The sequence below is a fragment of the Mugil cephalus genome, chromosome 12 (genome assembly GCF_022458985.1).
Source record: "Mugil cephalus isolate CIBA_MC_2020 chromosome 12, CIBA_Mcephalus_1.1, whole genome shotgun sequence".
NCBI lineage: Eukaryota > Metazoa > Chordata > Actinopteri > Mugiliformes > Mugilidae > Mugil > Mugil cephalus.
Window position 1 is genome coordinate 16449184 of NC_061781.1, and position 18059 is coordinate 16467242.

The 18059-nt window shown below is 40.3% G+C and overlaps 1 protein-coding gene across 2 annotated transcripts; it reads right to left on the reverse strand.

Annotated features, from left to right (window-relative positions):
• Positions 1-5749: 5749 nt before the first annotated feature.
• Positions 5750-12489, reverse strand: slc5a3b (solute carrier family 5 member 3b). Of its 2 annotated transcripts, none has more exons than XM_047600963.1 (2): positions 12280-12489; positions 5750-10214 (listed from the first exon to the last, which is right to left on the reverse strand). In XM_047600963.1, exon 2 carries the CDS (start codon positions 9945-9947, stop codon positions 7815-7817), a length of 2133 nt encoding a protein of 710 aa, XP_047456919.1. In that variant the 5' UTR covers positions 9948-10214; positions 12280-12489; the 3' UTR covers positions 5750-7814. The 2 variants fall into 2 exon arrangements, with proteins under 2 accessions (XP_047456919.1, XP_047456920.1); XM_047600964.1 differs by having other exon boundaries at positions 12249-12489.
• Positions 12490-18059: the final 5570 nt, after the last annotated feature.

The following is an 18059-nucleotide window of genomic DNA, read 5'->3' on the forward strand; positions in this document are numbered from 1 at the left end:
ATGTTATTTAGTCCTCCTGTCAGTGGTTTTAATGTTCTGGCTGATCTGTGTACGTAACAATCAGTCAGTTCAGGGGAAGTAATTGTGACTCAATAAGACATGTCACTCTGTTGAGACATGCAGTTGCAGTGTCGAAAGCTATTCAGCGTTTCCTTATCCAGTGATGTGTGATTGGGTTCCAGAAAATAGAGTTAGCACAGTTAAAACATGAACTGAAAAAAATCACTTTGCTTCACTGCAAGCCACTGCAAGTTCGTCAGCTCATTTAGTGAAGTGTTTTCAAGGAAAACCTACAGACGGCTGCCAGTTTCTGGCCTGTAGATGGGGTTCAGAGAACATCTAAGAAACCGGAAAGAGTTTAAAGAGATCAGAGTAGAACGGTAGGCAGGAGCAGTTATGCGGAGCGTATTGTTGTGTTTGTTGATGTCTTTGAGAAAGTGTTAGCAGGCCCAGTTCAATGAGTAGCTACAAAAAAAGGAGACAGCATCGGTCAGTATGTGTGATTAGGTATGAATATAATGTAAAAACACTTCACAGATGGATGAACTGATGATCAATTACAGTATGTACTGTAGATGTATTATTATAAGAATAAATTAAAATGATAGGATCTACATACTACTAATTAACAGATGATCCTGGGTTTTCCAGACCTTTCAGACTTTTCTGACTCTCTTAATATGCATCTAATTATGCTCTCACTAATATTGTATGAACTTTTGCCGTGGTAACACAACTATTGGACATTTAGCAAAATGTTTTTTGAATTACGACACTCCTCCCATACCAAGATGTATTCCCTGGGACATTCAAAACATGGTAGGGAGATACAGTAGATACAGTTCCACCCCTGTTTACGCAAGAGAAAAAGAAAAGGTCTTGAAACATTACTCACTCTCAATAATTTCCACGCACCCTCACCTATTTTCTAGTCGCAGTAGCAGTGGGCTCAGTCACATGGTAGTTAACCGCCCATGTGATAAGGATTGTTTTCCCCCACAAATTATTACATACGAGAATGAGGGTGTTGATAAGGTTTGCTCCGTTACATATAAACTAGGCTGCTGTGGATTTTTATTTTTATTTTTTCCCAGTATATCATGTCAATAACTCACTGTGTCCATATCAGTGAACTCTTTATCAGCAGTTTACACTCGACATCCCAGAAGTAATGTTTGTCACTAACCAAGAATGTTTTTGTCACTGGTCAGGCAGAAAAGGGAGACTCTAGCATTTGCTTCATTAATTCACAATCACGGGTCCCCTAGACGCTAGACACTATTCTTCCTGGTGTTATTTCTAAAGGAGGTAAATATTTCCTTTTGCCATTGAAGCCCTATTACACGGATTAAAGCCAGAATCCCAGGCATGCCGCCATAGTTTAGCCAGGGCCGTGAACGGGGAACGACAGGAATGCATCGACTATGTGTTTGCTGTATGTTTGAAAGGTCACACCACATTCCCTACGTGGCTGCTTCCGCTTGTCACCCCAACAGGAACGGGCAAAATGTCTGGTTAGTCATGGGAGGAAAAGGAGTACGTTTTTAGAAATGAACACGTGTTATTCAAAGTTACATTAACGGAAATTAAACTCTTTTGAGTTTCATACATGTTCTCTGAACTCCATCTACAGGCCGGAAAACTGGCAACAATCTGTAGGTTTTCTTTGGAAACATGTCACTAAATGAGCTGACGAGCTTCAGGACTTCTGAACATCTGGTACATGATCACGACTGATCAAACAGGACCCAATCAATGAGAAAGGTCAAGGACGTACGTACTGACTCTGGTGGGAAAGATAGAAATGAGCTTCTCTGTATGAGTGAGGAGGGTTTGAAGACCAGAGATTTTCCACTGAACTGACTAATTACTACTTAGACCGATCATCCACAACATTAAAATAGGAAACAGGAGAAGTAAATAACATTAATACAATGTGACTGACCAGGCAGCTCCATCCCAAAGCAACAATGTTCCTCGGTGGTCAGCACAAGGTGTTGACCTGGCCTCCAAATTCAATAGATCCCAAAGTGATCAAGTATCTGTGGGATGAACTGGAATAAGCAAGACATCACAGAACACACCTAGAAGGCTCATGTCCACTCTCTAATGACTCACAACTGTTTCAGAGGCACAATATTAGGAAGATCAGGAAGGTGGTCATAATCTTATGCCTGATCGGCGTGTCTCTGCTGTACAGCTACGTGCAAAGCTGCATCCCCCTCTAAAGATGCAATGCGCATAGCAGCTGGGGCTGGGACTACCACTAAAAGACCTTGAAGTATAAAACAAATACACAAATCATCAGCAACATTGTGGTTGTAACCTTCAAGGTGGAGCCTGTGACAAAGATATACTTTTATTGTAGTGCCCTGTAAAATGAGCTTTAACATGTCTATACGTGTAAACATTAAACAGTTTCTCAGGTTTTGTTGCTGTTTTTCCTCACAAAGCTGGTTTTCATACCAGTCGTCACAGCTAAAGCTAATTACTCAGTAGCATGAAGTCTTTTATCAGGAAAGGCCAGGAAGAATAAAACAGTCCAGTAAACCTGAGCAATAATTTTCATATGGGCTTCAAAGACAACAACTGTTACTGAATAACTATAATATGACATTTTAATGACATTTTTACATCTTTACAGGAAGAAAACCCCAGGTGATAACTTTGATGATTTTTGGAAAACCTCTACGCTCCTTGTATTTGATGTCATATGCGCAGAAACATTTTTTTTTTGTAATTAACTTGTACATAGTAATCATATGTCACGGCTCTCCTTGGTTTATGTTGTCACACAAATACCACGCTGTAAACAGCCATCAATGTGCTGCTGCTGAAAAAATACAACACATCTTCTGTGTGGCATTGTTGTTGCCAGATTATTTTGACTTAAAACCACATGAATACACTGTGGTCAGAAAAACAACTTTCCAGGTCAGAAAATGAGAGCATCCCATGAGGAGCATGTGAATGCTGTTTCAGATCTGGAAAGTGTGTGGTATGATTTATGACAGGCAAGAAATTATTGTGTAAAAAATGCACTTTGAAAGGGGCCATCTCTGCCCGTTAAAGGACATCTCTTCCAGATTTTTAGACTGACTGGGGCACTTTCATAAAACTGGACCACAGGTTGTATGTTTCTATATCTGGTTTCATGTGGAAAGCATTCAAATATCTAAAGATTTTGTGATAGTTAATGAAGGGTAGAAACAGTGAAATACTGAGGAAGGCAGACCACCATCCTAATAGTAAATGCAACATTTATTGACAGTCCTTCACTCAACCTTCATGCAAAGAACCTCAGTGAACTCTGCCTGTTTTGAGAGCTGACTTACCTTGACCCCAGCTACTGCCTGAGGCCTCATCTTAACCATCCATCTGTAACATCAGCCATTTGATTAGCTAAATGTTCCTTTGTTTTCCTCCGTTCATTCAATTTCTGCGAGTGCTTGTCCTCTGGAGGGTCGCCCGTTCCTTTGATCATCAATGAGAGACTATGATAATCCCACAATAATGAAGAGACTTTGCATGGTGTACCTGTGAAGATTAAATAGATTGCCTTTTTATATTTCTGGTGTATCTTTTAAGCATCTTGTGTGTTGTTATATTTAACAACAACTTATTCTAAGACCTATAATCTTAACGTCTAATATATGGAATCTATACATCGCATATATACATTCTGGGTAAGTCTCAATGTTGAGATGAAATTTGATGAATCTTGTTTGTATGTTACACACAGCCCCCTGGACTCACTAATCCGTCCATTTCAAGCATTTGTCTCTAACTATTGTTCGTGTTTTCACTGTCCAAAATAGACAATGAACAAAGCATGGCCGGGATGCCAGTACTTTTCCACAAGGACAATATCATTAGTTTCCTCTTGGGGCACAGGGGGGAGGGCTAGAGTCAAGTGGAGGCTGGCGGAAGGGGTAAGCAAAAAATGTGTGAGAGTGATGGGATTATATATTAATTCATCCAAAGTAGTTTTCCGTCTCAGAGCAACGATGTAAAAGAAAACCAACACAGGTCACTGTGCTCCACGGTTTTATTGAGGAAACCCAACAGCAGTTCACTTTGCACCAGCGCTTAATCTATTTGATCCGTTGTGTTTTGTGACAGACATTATACAGTATGCCTTCAGTGAAGAGTGGTGCAAGAATAGTCAAGTCATTTGGATAAGTGAAAGAGAAAATGCTGCCACGGTATTATCCATAAAGAAGGCATCATCCGCCCTTGTTTGACAATCAGTCATTTATTTGACACGAGCCTGAGGCATGTGGAAGGGTGCAGCTCTGTTCCTTGAAAAGGTGAATTAATTACAGTCCTCTTCACGCGTGTTCAAACATTCACAGTCATTCAGATTTACAGTTGAGGTAACAATGCGAGAACCTGAATCGCTGCTTTAAGCACAGGTCATCATCGTGACAACGTCGGAGCACATCTGAGCTCTTCCTGAAAAGAAGTGAGGACCTGAAATTCAGGTTTCTGGTGACACTTCGACGCACCTGCCAAAAAAACCTGTCAGTAAAAGTAAAGGTGATTTTATCGCAATTCATGCTTCACATGCTACCCACAGAGCCCCCTTTCATGTGCGCATGCTACATTTTAACTTGTTGTTGTTTAGAGTCATAGGATATCAGGGATATGAGTCACTGTCTGAATGGGGATACAGATCATGGCCTCTAAATGCCACCCCCTGACTAAAAGAGATAAATTCAGTGGTGTTGATTGTGTCATTTTGAAAAACAGGATATTAATCAAAAGGTTACGTAACTGTATGGTCTAAAATTATATTGACATTCACATTTTACATACTGGAGTTTGGGCTTCGTACCAATTAGAATTCAGCGCTGAAAGATGATTTTTAATCCACTCTTAAGTATGTAAAACTACAGAGATGTGAGGTTTAGTCAGCCGAGGGGAAAAATAGGATGTAAAGAGCCAAACTGGTAAGAAGTGGAGATTTGTACGCAGCTGATTCAGGCTTTTTTATCGGTTGAACATTGTGGCAAGAAGCCTGGAATCGCCCAATCCTTGTCTGACTCTGAGTGGATTAATAGGGCCTCGTCGGGGTTTTAAGTAATCCTGGTAAACAATAACAGAAATGCCTCATGTATAGGAAATGCTGAAAGGCGCGGCTTTATTATTATTATTTGTGAATTTCTTCATCCCTCCAAAGATTTGAAAACATCTCAATCACCACACAAAGGGTTTCATCACGTCGTACTGGAACACAATGCAGCTATTTAGAAGTTGTAAACAAAAAATAAATAAAAAAACGTTGAATTGAAAACCACATGAGGGGATCTGCAAAGTGGCGTACACAAATACTAAATTAAAGCTGTTTGGCAATTTCTGCAAAACAGATGCTTAGACTCAGAGACGCAGCTCATCAACCCCCCCCCCCCCCATCTCACACAACTCTACACTCAGTCCGGTTACAGGACGCGTGCATGGTTTTTTAAAGGTCATGCAAGAATAGCGCCCTATTCAAATCAAAAATAAGTTAAATAAGTTATTCATCTACGAGATAAAAGGATGCAGTAGTTTTTATTTTTCTGCCTAAGTCCCCATTAGACTATAGAATCACCTCTGCTTAAACTTCATGCATTTTGGAACCACCTGATCCCCCCAATCATCGCTAAAATTTTTTTTTTTCCTGATGGTGCAATAGAACACCAGTCAAAAAAAAAAGCTGCTCACTTTACAGGTGATTAATAGAAAATGAAGAAACGAAACACATTTGTCTTTTGGTCGTCACAGAAACTTTATTTTCAGTCTCTAAAAATAAAAGGCATAAAAATAACAATGTATAATTTCTTAGATCTTAGAAACTTAAGGTTTTAAAGCTCTTTCCCAAACAACCATCATCATTTTTTATTATTCATCCATATTGTGCATAATTTATGCCTGGCATTGACGAGGATTGGCCTGTCGTCACACAACACTGGAGCCCAAAACATACACGAACACAGTATTATTCCTTTATCTTTTGTAGTCTGAGGTTTTAATGGATGATACATTACACTGTGGAATTAATGACCCAAATCCAGAAGGCCGGCATCTTTATGCATCTGATATAATTACCCTTGATAATGTTGTGACTAAATTTGTTCAGCTAATAAAGACACACGTGTTTAAAATGTCATTTTTGTTATGCACTAATCAACCGCTAAATTAAAACATACTACATGAGAAAGCTGATTTATGACACGGCTTTAAACAACAGTTGTTAGGAGATGAAAACAACAGGCTTTTGTGTTCTTTGTCTTGTGTTTTTTTTTTTCCACCTAAGCATTGCACACTAAGACACATTTGGTAGGAGGTTCATAAAAGATGCACTTGAATCTAGATTAGATGCATTTCAGTACCGCAGTGCACTAGAAATAAACCGACACACAGTAGATACACAAGATATAGCTTAACTATAGAAGAAATACGTATTACGAATGGTGCAGTGAGTCCTGAAACATAGTGTACACAACATAATGCAACAGACCCAACACGTATTTCCAATTACGTGAAACATAAAATGAGATATGCATAAAAATAAAAACCGATACAGAATCATGAGCATTGGTACTTGTGGCTTTTTGTTACGATACAATAGTAGTGCATGTAAAGCTGTTGGTTCTGAACTATAACACAGAATACAGCCACACACACACACAAACACACAAAAAAATAAACTTGATAAAAACACAGTAGTAGAAAACACAGTATATAAACCATTAGAAATTGAAATACAGCTGCAGGTGTGACTGGAATTTAGTCATTGGTGACAACTTGCACAGTCAAATGTACCATCTACATTATTTTCTTCCTCTTGACTCGAAAAGAAAGATTTCTAATCTTGTGCTTGTTTCGCTCTCTTGCATGTGCTAAAGACATACTGAAGATACCAAATACCAACTGTAAGCTTTAATAAAACATTTTAAATGCAACAATTCCAGTCGACTAAATCAAACCAATAGTCTTAAAGATCACCATAAACATAATGGCCCTATGCAACACCGGCATCAAAGTAATTCTTCATAGCACTTAGTATTAATTCTTGTTTTCCCAAAATTCATAATAGACCACTTCTAAAAATAGAGGTGTGGATTTCATTTCATTCTCTCAGGCAAGAAGCCCAAAATAACCATTCAGGGAACAATAAAAAAATAATAATAATATAAAAAAAATCACATACTTGAAGAGCTATTGATATAGCATGATAATAAGTATAATCAGTGTTAAGCGGCCACAACTTGTATAAAACTGTCATGGCCTACAACATATAAGGGAATTTAAAATTACTACAGACAAACATATACTGTATGTGTGCTACTACCAGCAGCTAAGCCTACAGTCACTGTCAAAAAAAACAAAGTTAAAATAAAAAAGCTTAAATCATATGATACATTTGTATTTCACAAAAAAAAAAAACACAAAACTAAACAAAGATGAGTGCATATGTCAAATAAGGCAAATAATCAATTCACTTAGAATACAATTCTAGAAATCCCAGTAGATATTTTCAATGCAGAATTAACAACAAGGGCTATACAAAAAGGACACACTAGTGCCAGATTGAATGTCATATAGATGTATAACTGTTTCCATGTTCAGGCTTTAATCATTTCAAAAAAATGATTAGAATAAGCTTAGATGCCTGTTAAGGAGCTACAAAAGACAACTGTAAATATTACAGACAAAACTTCTCAAATCTCTGAAAACTTCAATGTTTGTAACAGCCCCAAACCTCCCACATGTCTTCTCCTCTATAAAAGCCCTCGCACCAGTCCCTGTTAGTTCAGCGCAGGGTTCGACTACAGTGAGAAATACACAAACATGAAGATGCCCACAGAGCAGACGCATAGTAGGCCCAAGTTGAGGAAGAGTTTAACTCTGGGTGGCTCGTACAGCATCTCCGCAATGACACTCGGATCTTCCTTCATCGCGTTTTGTTGAGCGCTCTGTTCCCCTTCCTTGTATCCACAAAACCAGTCCATTAAACGCATGCACCGGCTCCTCTCCCCATTACCATGGCAGCCTTCTTCTGCTCTTAGCATCTCCATCCTTCCATTACCAAAATGTTCTGCAGGGGTGTTGGCAGCGGATGTCTCTGTACTTGGGGTCGCTGGGTCGTGATCAGTGAATGGGAACAGAAGTTTGACATCTGCCCCATCTACGCACTTCTCCTTTTTGACATCAGCGGGCATTTCTTCACGGGGCCTCCCATCTCCATTGCAGTGGCTCTTCGTCAGTCGGTGCATTTCCTCTCGGTCCTTTGCGGGGACCTTTTCGATGTTGTGGAGCCCCCACACTGTGGTGGTGCGCACTTGCTCAACGTCCGGCGGAGAGGTGCACAAACTTACAATCACTGCCACCAAGCCGGAAAGCCAAAACAACCCAGCTGCAAAATACATGTAATGGACATGTATTATGAAGGCAGGCCTATCATCAGGCTGATCACAGCGAGGCTGGCGGTAGATAAAAGCTAGGATCAGTCGCAGTGCACCTAGCGTGAAGCCGGTCATCCCTCCCCAAAACGCGCCCGTCTCGTTACACCGTTTCCAGAACACACCTAGCAGGAACAGGGCGGCGATTGGCGGAGTGAGGTAGCCGGCAACTTCCTGGATGTACAAGTAAGTCTGTCCACCTTGCATCTCGATGATGACGGGCACCCAAGCAATGCTGATGGCCACCATGAGCACGACAAACATGCGACCCACGATCAGCAGCTCGCGCTGAGACGCCTTCTTCCGAATTGTTTGGTAGATGTCCAGGGTGAAGATGGTGCTCGCGCTGTTGAAGATTGAGTCGAGGTCGCTCATCAACGCCGCGATCATGACTGCCATCATAAGACCCCTGAGTCCCACCGGCATCACTGCCATAACCAGGCGTGGATAGGCGATGTTCGAGCAGCCAGCATGAGAACCGCACACGGCCATGCAGTGCTCTGGCCCGATGCAGGCGATGTCGTCTGCAAACATGATGCGGGAGATCATTCCTGGAATGACTATCACAAACATGGGCAGGATCTTGAGAAATCCAGCCATGAGCGTTGAGCCCTTGGCGTGGGCAATGTTCTTTGCGGCAAGTACTCTCTGAACGATGACTTGGTCCGCACACCAATACCAAATAGATGCAGGGGTCTGGCCGAGAATGAATCCGGGCCAAGGGATGTCTTCATCCAGGGGACCTCGAAGGATGCGGAGGGAATCCGGTTTAGGGTGAATACGGCAGGAAGGTGAATAAGTGTAGTTCCCGGCGGCCATTATAGCAGAAACATTAGGAACTGCCTGCATGTACTTAGTTCTGACACCCTCGAGCCCACCCACTTTGATCAGGCTGATAATGGTAAGTGTTAGGGCTCCACCAATCATCAACACCGCCTGAAGGGCATCTGTGTACAGCACTGCCACCAATCCACCAGTGACAGTGAGTAGAGCCGTCATACTAATGAGCAAAACAATAGACAGGTAAAGGTTCCAACCGAGGGACTCCTGAATAAAGAGAGCTCCAGCATACAAGTCCACAGACAGCTTGGTAAAAATGTAAAGCAACACTGACAAGAAAGCAAAGTAAACTTTTAGCCTGTTGCCGCCGTAGCGTTTCGACAGATACTCCGGCATAGTGTAGACTCCTGAGTGGATATACACAGGTATAAACACCCAGCCGAGAAGCTGCAGAAGTAGAAGTGCATTAAACTCCCATGCTCCAACAGCAAAGCCACTCGCGGCTCCGGACCCAGCCAGGCCTATGAAATGTTCACTGCCAATGTTACTGACGAAGAGCGATGCGCCTACCACTATCCATGTCATTGAGCGTCCAGCCAGGAAGTAGCCACTCACTGTGCTGCGGTTGGCTTTCCACATAGCAAAAAACCCGATGACTAGCACCAGGACAAAATACAGTGCTACCACAGCTATGTCCGCTGCCTCCATTCCAGGGCCCATTTTTACAGGTTACTTTAAAAAAAAAAAACTCTTTGATGTGAAGGTCACAGCTATATAGTCAAGGCTATGGATGTTACTTATAAAAAAAAAGGAGCAATGGAAGTGCTCTGCTTTGGTTTGCTGTCTGGATGGAAGCGTAGGATCCACCGTCAGGTCAAATACACTAGGTGTGCTTCGGATGGGGTTATCCACCGGCACTGAGGTCGTTCTACTTTTAGTGGAGGATGTTGTAGACTTCTGGTCTAGAAAAGCCTACAGTTAACATTCCTGCAAGACAGCAAAGACAAACACCTCATTAGAGCCTTGATTTGAGAGGACAAAACACTGAACACAAAAGCGTTACATTTAACAACAGCCTCACTGACGACTAAGTAGACGCACAAAGTGGTGTCTATATGTTATTAGTGTCAAACTGAACGTCACATTATCCACAACATGAAATTGACAAAATCACTAATGGGAAAAAAATGGCAAATTACTTTATAAAACCACGTAAAAACCAGTAAGGTTGCTAATTTGAATTTATTCAAAGTAGACGCCAGCGCAAGTCATTGGGTTTAACCTTCTTATTACGTTTCTCCTTAATCCTTTTTAAACAAAAACTCCACTCCACTGTAAACACTTGAAAGAGATATTATGTAAGACAACAAACTGTGCAATTCAACGACAGCTTCTACCTTTAACAGAATTGTGCCAGTCTTGGCTTAGACCATGTATAAACTAAAATGAAGGAGATGCAAATGTTGAGTACGTAATCCCACAAAACAATGACGGTTTAAAAAAGTAATTGTTTTCATTTTATGATGCTATACACACCTAATGCCGATTCACTCACTTCATGCATCACCAGCCTAGAAATAGAAAATCCAGTTCAAGCTCAACCTATGACCTATAGTTCCATATAAACGCGCAAAATAGCCCAAATTCAACAGACAATTGCGAGACAATAATAAAATGGGTCAAATTAGATTCCTATGTCAGCAAAAACTAGTATGCAAGGGGCTGTGTGAGCACATCTGTTTTCTGTCGACGTAACGCACACACACTTGGACGTCTGACCTCTCTTGAGGTTTCAGTCTGCCATGCATGGTAGAAAATAAGCCCACGCTTTCGTCTTCACAGCCATGCTTTATGCATAACCAATCCTTCCCTATAAAAGAAGTCTTTGTTTTCATTTTACCATCTCATCAACACGGGCTACACTCCCATGCGTTCACCGTGAACACTGCCCAAGAGGGTCTGCCTCTGAAATACAGCAAGGTCATTCAATGAATAAGTGTAATTTTATTTTCTGCGCTGTATGATACAGGACTAAAACATAATCACCATCCTTGTATCCCAGTATCTACTGACATTCACTGAGTTCAATGCCAAAAAAAAATAAAAAATAAAACCCTTCTTACTCTCTCTGCTACAGAATTGCCCAAGCAAGCAATTACCTTCCAGCAGGGAAGAAACTTAGACTCTGCTACATGACTGTCTGTGCCAGGTATTCAAAAAGAAAATATGCCAAAACAAACCAGCCCTGACATGTAGGGATTACCTCAAGTGAGATAAACTAACAGGACCCAGGGGTAGAGCAGAGACCAGATGCTAAATATCAAGTGCACATAACAATTAAACCCAAGACATCTGAAGTTACTCTGAGCACACGTATTCCAGATGAATGTTTCTCTTACACAGGTCAAAGTAGCTTAATTAAAAAAAGAGAATAGAGTTATAATGCTGCAATTAGGACGTATGCAATCCAGGCTGAAGTGGAGGTTAAGGTCTGTTGATGCCACCATGGAGCAGGCTGCATCACGGACAGCGTTGCATGCAGCAGAACAATGCTTCTTTAATCAATGGTAAGATACGGCCGTAAACCTCTGTGAATACAAGGAAGAGGCGTCACCAAGTCCACGGCCAGCGTGTGTAGGCAGCGACGCACCAATCAGGTGAAAGGAAGTTTCTAGAACAGTCACTCATTCATTCAACCGCACAAGCTGCGCATCTTAAAAGACTCCTCGCTTTTTTTTTTCTTTTTTTTTTTGTCTTTTTATTTTTCCTCTCTATACTGAACGAGTCGTGCGTGGATATTTAAGGCGTTACATATAATGCTGTTCCCGTGTCCGCTTTAAAATATCTCTGGCATTTCTTCCTGGCTGACGTCAGCGCTAACGCATAGGTCTGATGTCAGCTTCACAATATAATTGGTGATAGGAGGGCTGACATTACCGACCTTCACAGGGTTAACTCGGCGTATACATTTTACATGGTGAATTAAAATTAACACAAAAACAAGTTTACACACAGACTCACCGGCTCCACTGTCAAAACACTGAACATGTACCTTGTGCAGCAAGTGTTAGCTAAAGATGCTAAAGCTCCACGCCCCATGGGGGAGATATGAATGGAGAAGAAGATGATGAGGAAGGAGAAGAAGAAGATGCGGAGGCTCTCTCCCGGAGATGTGTTACTTCTTCTACCCACGCAGTTCTCCGCGCTCTTGCTTTGGCTTCAGCAGCTGTGTGCGTCCTCTTTGAGTTTCACAGAAGCTGTATGATGCATCTGACAACAACGCTGCTTATCCTCCTTAAATTCCACGCCCCACACGTGTAGCACACCCGTGACGCGACTGAAAACGCCCACTAGAAATCGCCTCAGCCAATTACCTCTGTTTATAACGGCCTAAAAGACATAAGACATTCTTCATTTATCGCACGTATGGGAAATTTCCTTGTCACAGCAGCGCAGACAAGAGAAATATAAAGACTTTATGCTGACCAATAAAGCTGATTCTGATGTATATACAGTGTGGAATGGTAACTAAAATTGCTAAAATTGGTAATTATAATATAATTGCTAAGATTATAAAATTGCAGTGAGGTGGTAATTTTTTAATTTTTCTTATGTCTGGTCAGTTAAATACATTTTAAGCAACTATATACTGGTATTACAAAATGAAATTACGCTAATCCATTGCATCGTTAACTGTGACAACTTTACTACACATTAATAAAAGAATTAAGATGCCATTTGTGCAGAGATATTTGCACAAATTAGTAATCATTTAACTTCAACAATATGCCCAACTTTTTATTATTATTAACCTTCCAACACTAACTTCTTATCAAACCGTCTACACCTAATCTTCGCTTGCCTGCATCCACAAATAAGCTATCATGTGTCTCATGACAGAAACTACTAGAAACTCACGCTCTGGCTGATTACAGAAGTTCGTACGGTAATCGGATTTAAGGAGACGTCTCTGTAATCTGGAAACATCTAGAAGGTCTGTTTAATAATTAAAGAGATTGGTTTCATTTTGACTTTCTCAACTACAGTTTCTCTGCAGCCTCGCGAATTTCAGTATCCGTACTCATGCCCATTTTTATACAGTTATGCACACTCAGCTTTTGAAGCAACACATGTTTTCATTTTACAAGAGATCTGGCATGGGAGAAGCTATTCATTGGAAAGCATTGGGCCTGTGATCGAGAGGAAATAGTTGAAATTCTAGAGCAACAGGAGTAAAACTCGCCACTCAAAGCTTACCAGCACCTAATCTGTTGGAGCTATTGTGCCATCAGTGAATTGCAAAGCGATGCATCCTCTCAAGGTTAAGCAATATGAGGTTTAATCTACTGAGTTAATAAATATAGTGCATTAAATATGGGAGAAAATCTCTCATTTACATCATACAGCAGCACCTCAAGTGGAGAGTGGGCCCTTAAGTATGAAAACAGCAGATTAAAAATGAACATGAATGTGTCCTGATTTCAATAAATGGTGCATTTATTGTATTTTATTTTTATTGTATTGTATATTGTATTGTTGGTGTGGTTCAGTTAGGCTGCATGATTTAATGGCAAAAAAGAAATACCCATTGCCTCTCCTGTTTGAATAATATAAAGTCAGGTTGTTGTGATCAATCTCATTGTAATAAGCATAATGACATTTAAAGCTTTCTCAGCAGTCAGACAATATGGTTAAACTGATTGACTTCCAGGAAAAACATCTTACAAAGCAGCCTCGGCTGAGCTCTGCATACTACAAGGAGGGAGTGTGTAAATTTCCACTCCATTCGGAAAATTCCATTTCACGAAAAACTACGTTACCCAGCAAACACCGCGCGGCTGCGTTGCGTGGTCGATGAGCGACGGCCTCTGTCGCTCGGAGGAGAAGAATGGCAGAGCAGGAAGTTGAATTCAGTTTTTTATTTGCCTTTTTTATTTTTAACCGCTGTGAACGCCCACTTCATTTTATTTGTGTGCGACAAATGTGACTGTGGGCGAGGCTTTAAAATGGAATGCGGTGACCGGTTATTTTACGTGTCTAAAAGTAAAGAAAATAACGAGATTTATTCTACAACAAACATAATGTAACCACCCGCTTCTAATATACATTAGTATATTCAAGTAGTGTATAAAATACAAAACACAAGAAGAAATCAAATAACTGAATAAACATGCCAATACTATAATCAAATAAAACACCTATTGAGAGTAGATCTATATAATATAATTATATTACATATAATATTACACCCGCTTGCAGTTCATTAGGTGTAGCTACTATTAAAAACAAAAACAAAAACAAATGCATTCTCATATAGCCCTGCATGAGATGGTAACTTCATAAAGGTTTTTATGTTTTTTTGACTGACATAACTGATAGAGCTGTTGATTCAGCTGTATTTTCATTTTGGAGGCTGTGGTTCTAGAACTGTTGAGATTTTGAGATAATTAGAGATAATTAATTAACCTAGAGCGTCTTAAACAATGTTGATGTTCAAATACTGTTTCCCATCATGCTACGCATATTGGTGGATATGTCTAACACGTTATATTTGGTTCTGCGCTTTATTTTTGGTCTGTATTTGCACTTAAACTGGCCTGTTTCTATGTATTACGTTGTTTTGGATAGTTTTATGTGAATGTGACTATTTAAAGCATTTTGTCATGGCGTTTGCAGCTTCATTGTTCCAGTCATAAGGGCCCTGGTGTTGAGCATTAGGCCAAACAGCTGAGGTGGCTTACACTGAGGATTCATAGATTGGTTTAGGCCTGTTGCCTGGCACAGCATTTGCAAAACATAATTTAGGAAAATGTAGGCTGACCTCATCTATTCGCATTAGCAATTATAAGCAACTCTAAAGTGGAGACTGATGTAAGAAGGGTCATTCTGAACTGTCCTCATTTGTTCCCGTCTCAACATGTCCTGTGTTGTTCTTTTTGCAGTTACTGGGTGTTCATTTGCCAGCTTTGCTGTCGTCTCGGTGCCTCATACAGTATCTACATTTATTATCTGCATTCCCTTCTCTGACTGACAAATAAGATAGATAATGCATTATTCTGTTTTTGGAAAAAGATTGATTTTGATTTGCATTAGTCAGAAGACTACAAGCATGGTGTTTATATAACATCCAGTCTGTTATCATTAGTAAGAGTAGTCTTTGAACCAAGTACTTAATGCACTGCTTCGTGTCAGCACTTACTAAAACAGAAGACGCGCTTTTCCCTTTCAAGTGGAATGGCCACTCATCATAGCAGGCCTTTAGGCGGTGCTTCCTGGCAATTTGAAATGTAAGTGAACTTTGTCTTGTGGTTATTTGTCTAGGCTTGGATCTCCAGACATTAGAACTTATGTTGATAAGTCGTACCTTCCACTCTTACACGAGGCAGGTATCACAGGTGCGGTGTAGCCAAATTTATTGGCTTATAGAGCCAATTATTTTTAATCCACCGATGACGGATGAGTTCATCCAGACCTTTAAAACCACAGATAAGAATAACCACCTGATTTTACCTGAGTCTGATTTTATTGGCAAAGTTTGACTTTGTAGCCACGATGGCATGCATTATTCTCTGTACAACAGCCACTTTTAAATAAATAAACTAACCCGACTTAGTTGTGTGTTACTCTGATGTATTTCCTGGCTTAGTATAAATGTTTGTTGTTGAGTTGATGCTATTCAAAGTTCTAGGACCTCAAACAAAGGCACGGTTTACACTGCAATCGCTGCCTTATATCAGTGAGCTGCAGGCTTAATTCTCAAATAATGGTGACTTCTGCGTGAGAAATGATGTAGGGACATGTGGAGAATTATGAATTATTATGAATGAATGAATCCCCACAAATCTATTTACAGACAATCCTCAGGGTGAACACAGCAAACCAGCTTCATGTCATGTGAGATCTAGGTCACCCAACTTTGTCGTCAGTATCAACACTGCATGTGTAAGAGACATAATATTGTGTGTGAAACGTCTCTGGCAGTTGTAGAAGTATATACACCGATCAGCCACAATATTATAACCACAGAGAGGTGAAGTGAATAATACTGACCAAACAATGTTCTACTGGGAAACGTTTGGATCTGCCATTCGTGTGGATATTACTTAGACATGTACCATCCCCCCTAGACCAGACCAGACACCCCCACCACATAGCAATGACAGTCCTTGAAGGCAGCAGCCCTCCCCAGCAGGATGCAGCCTGACACAGACATACACATAAAAGCCCACCACAGGACACCCCCGGAAGGCTCAAGTCCATGCTCTGATGAGGCAGAACTGTTCTGAGGTACAAAGAACCTCACAGAATGAGATCAGAGATGTGGCTGTAAAACAGGGGCTTATAAAATGTCATGGAGAAATGTTAATTAAGTTGAACTCTGGAAGTCAAGACTATGCCCTGTGACACCAAGAAAACCTTTAAACTCTAAGATGAATCACCATTACACGCTGCAGAAAGGCTCAGCTGGTACAGGAGGGCCAGTGAAGTGTACGTGGAGCACAGAACAAACAGTTAACTGCAAGCTCATCACAGAGGTCGTTTTGTGAGATCTACAAAACAATAATAAACCGCAGTCGGTTTGGAAAGAAATGTTGTTGGGAGATAACAATTTGAGCTCAGCTCTTTGGCCACAGTCACTAAAGGTAGGTCAAGGAGAACACCTTGCCAACTGTGAAGCACAAGGCTGGAAATACTTTGGATAATAAATTATAATAATAATTTGAAACTGTCATTTCCTCTCCAAGATCAAAGTATGTATTTTGCCCTGAACGGGGACACATTTTGGATCTAGACTCATTTAAAAGGCCTTCACTGATCCATTTTTAGAGCACAGTGAGCATGCACTTTCCAATGCTGCCTTTTTTCTCACCTGGTCTATATAAAGCCTTGCTATTATTAGGCATGCTTTCCATTGATAAATACCACAATGTTACATTTGAGTGTATAAAAAGACTCTCTATTATAAACATTAGCTCATGTGCTCTATTACTGCATGAACGTGGAAGACCAGACTGAGTCAATCCCAAGTTCCCTTTTTATTAATAAAATGCTCAATTATCCCCCTGCTGTTTTTCAAAGCTCGGTTGGATTTCAAGATTTTACAAAAGACCTATAAAGTCTACATGCATTATTTGTTAAATTTAATAGATTTTCTAATAAATAATAATAACAAACTGGGCTGTAAACATCTCGAGCATAGTCTGTCATCAAACATTAGTCTGTTCACTACTTGTTTAGTCACTTTAAAACAAATTCTAAACTGCAGTAAAAGAATTCAGTCCTGGTGAGATATCCAGATTTATGGTGTTCAGATATGTCAGATATTTCTCTACTGCCAGTAATTTAGCTTAATTCAATATAAAGCCACTTTGAATCCAATTATTATTGGCATACATTGTTTACTATGATACACACACGTCCTACATGTTCACATACAGTGAACATGCAGGACAGGAAGGTGGGATATGTAGGTAAAAGGTCATAGGAAGTTAAAAAGTAACCTTTGAGTTCTGTTGTGACTCACAAACTGATGCAAGAAAACAATGATCCTATTCTCAATCTGCCTGTGTGGCACACACACATATGGAAGTGGTAAATTGCGTAGTCTGCCTCAGGAACCTGATCAAGTTTAATGTCGCTAAAAGGCCTTAATGGCAAAATGATGCCACTGTAATAAGCACATTTAAATAATTAATAATGTAAATAAAACATGAAGATACAACATATCAATTAACATTTACAGTTACTAATAATAGACGAACTAAGGACGGGTTGCTCTTTATGTGGAACTTACGATTTCTCTCACATTATAACAGCTGCAGATTTTGATAG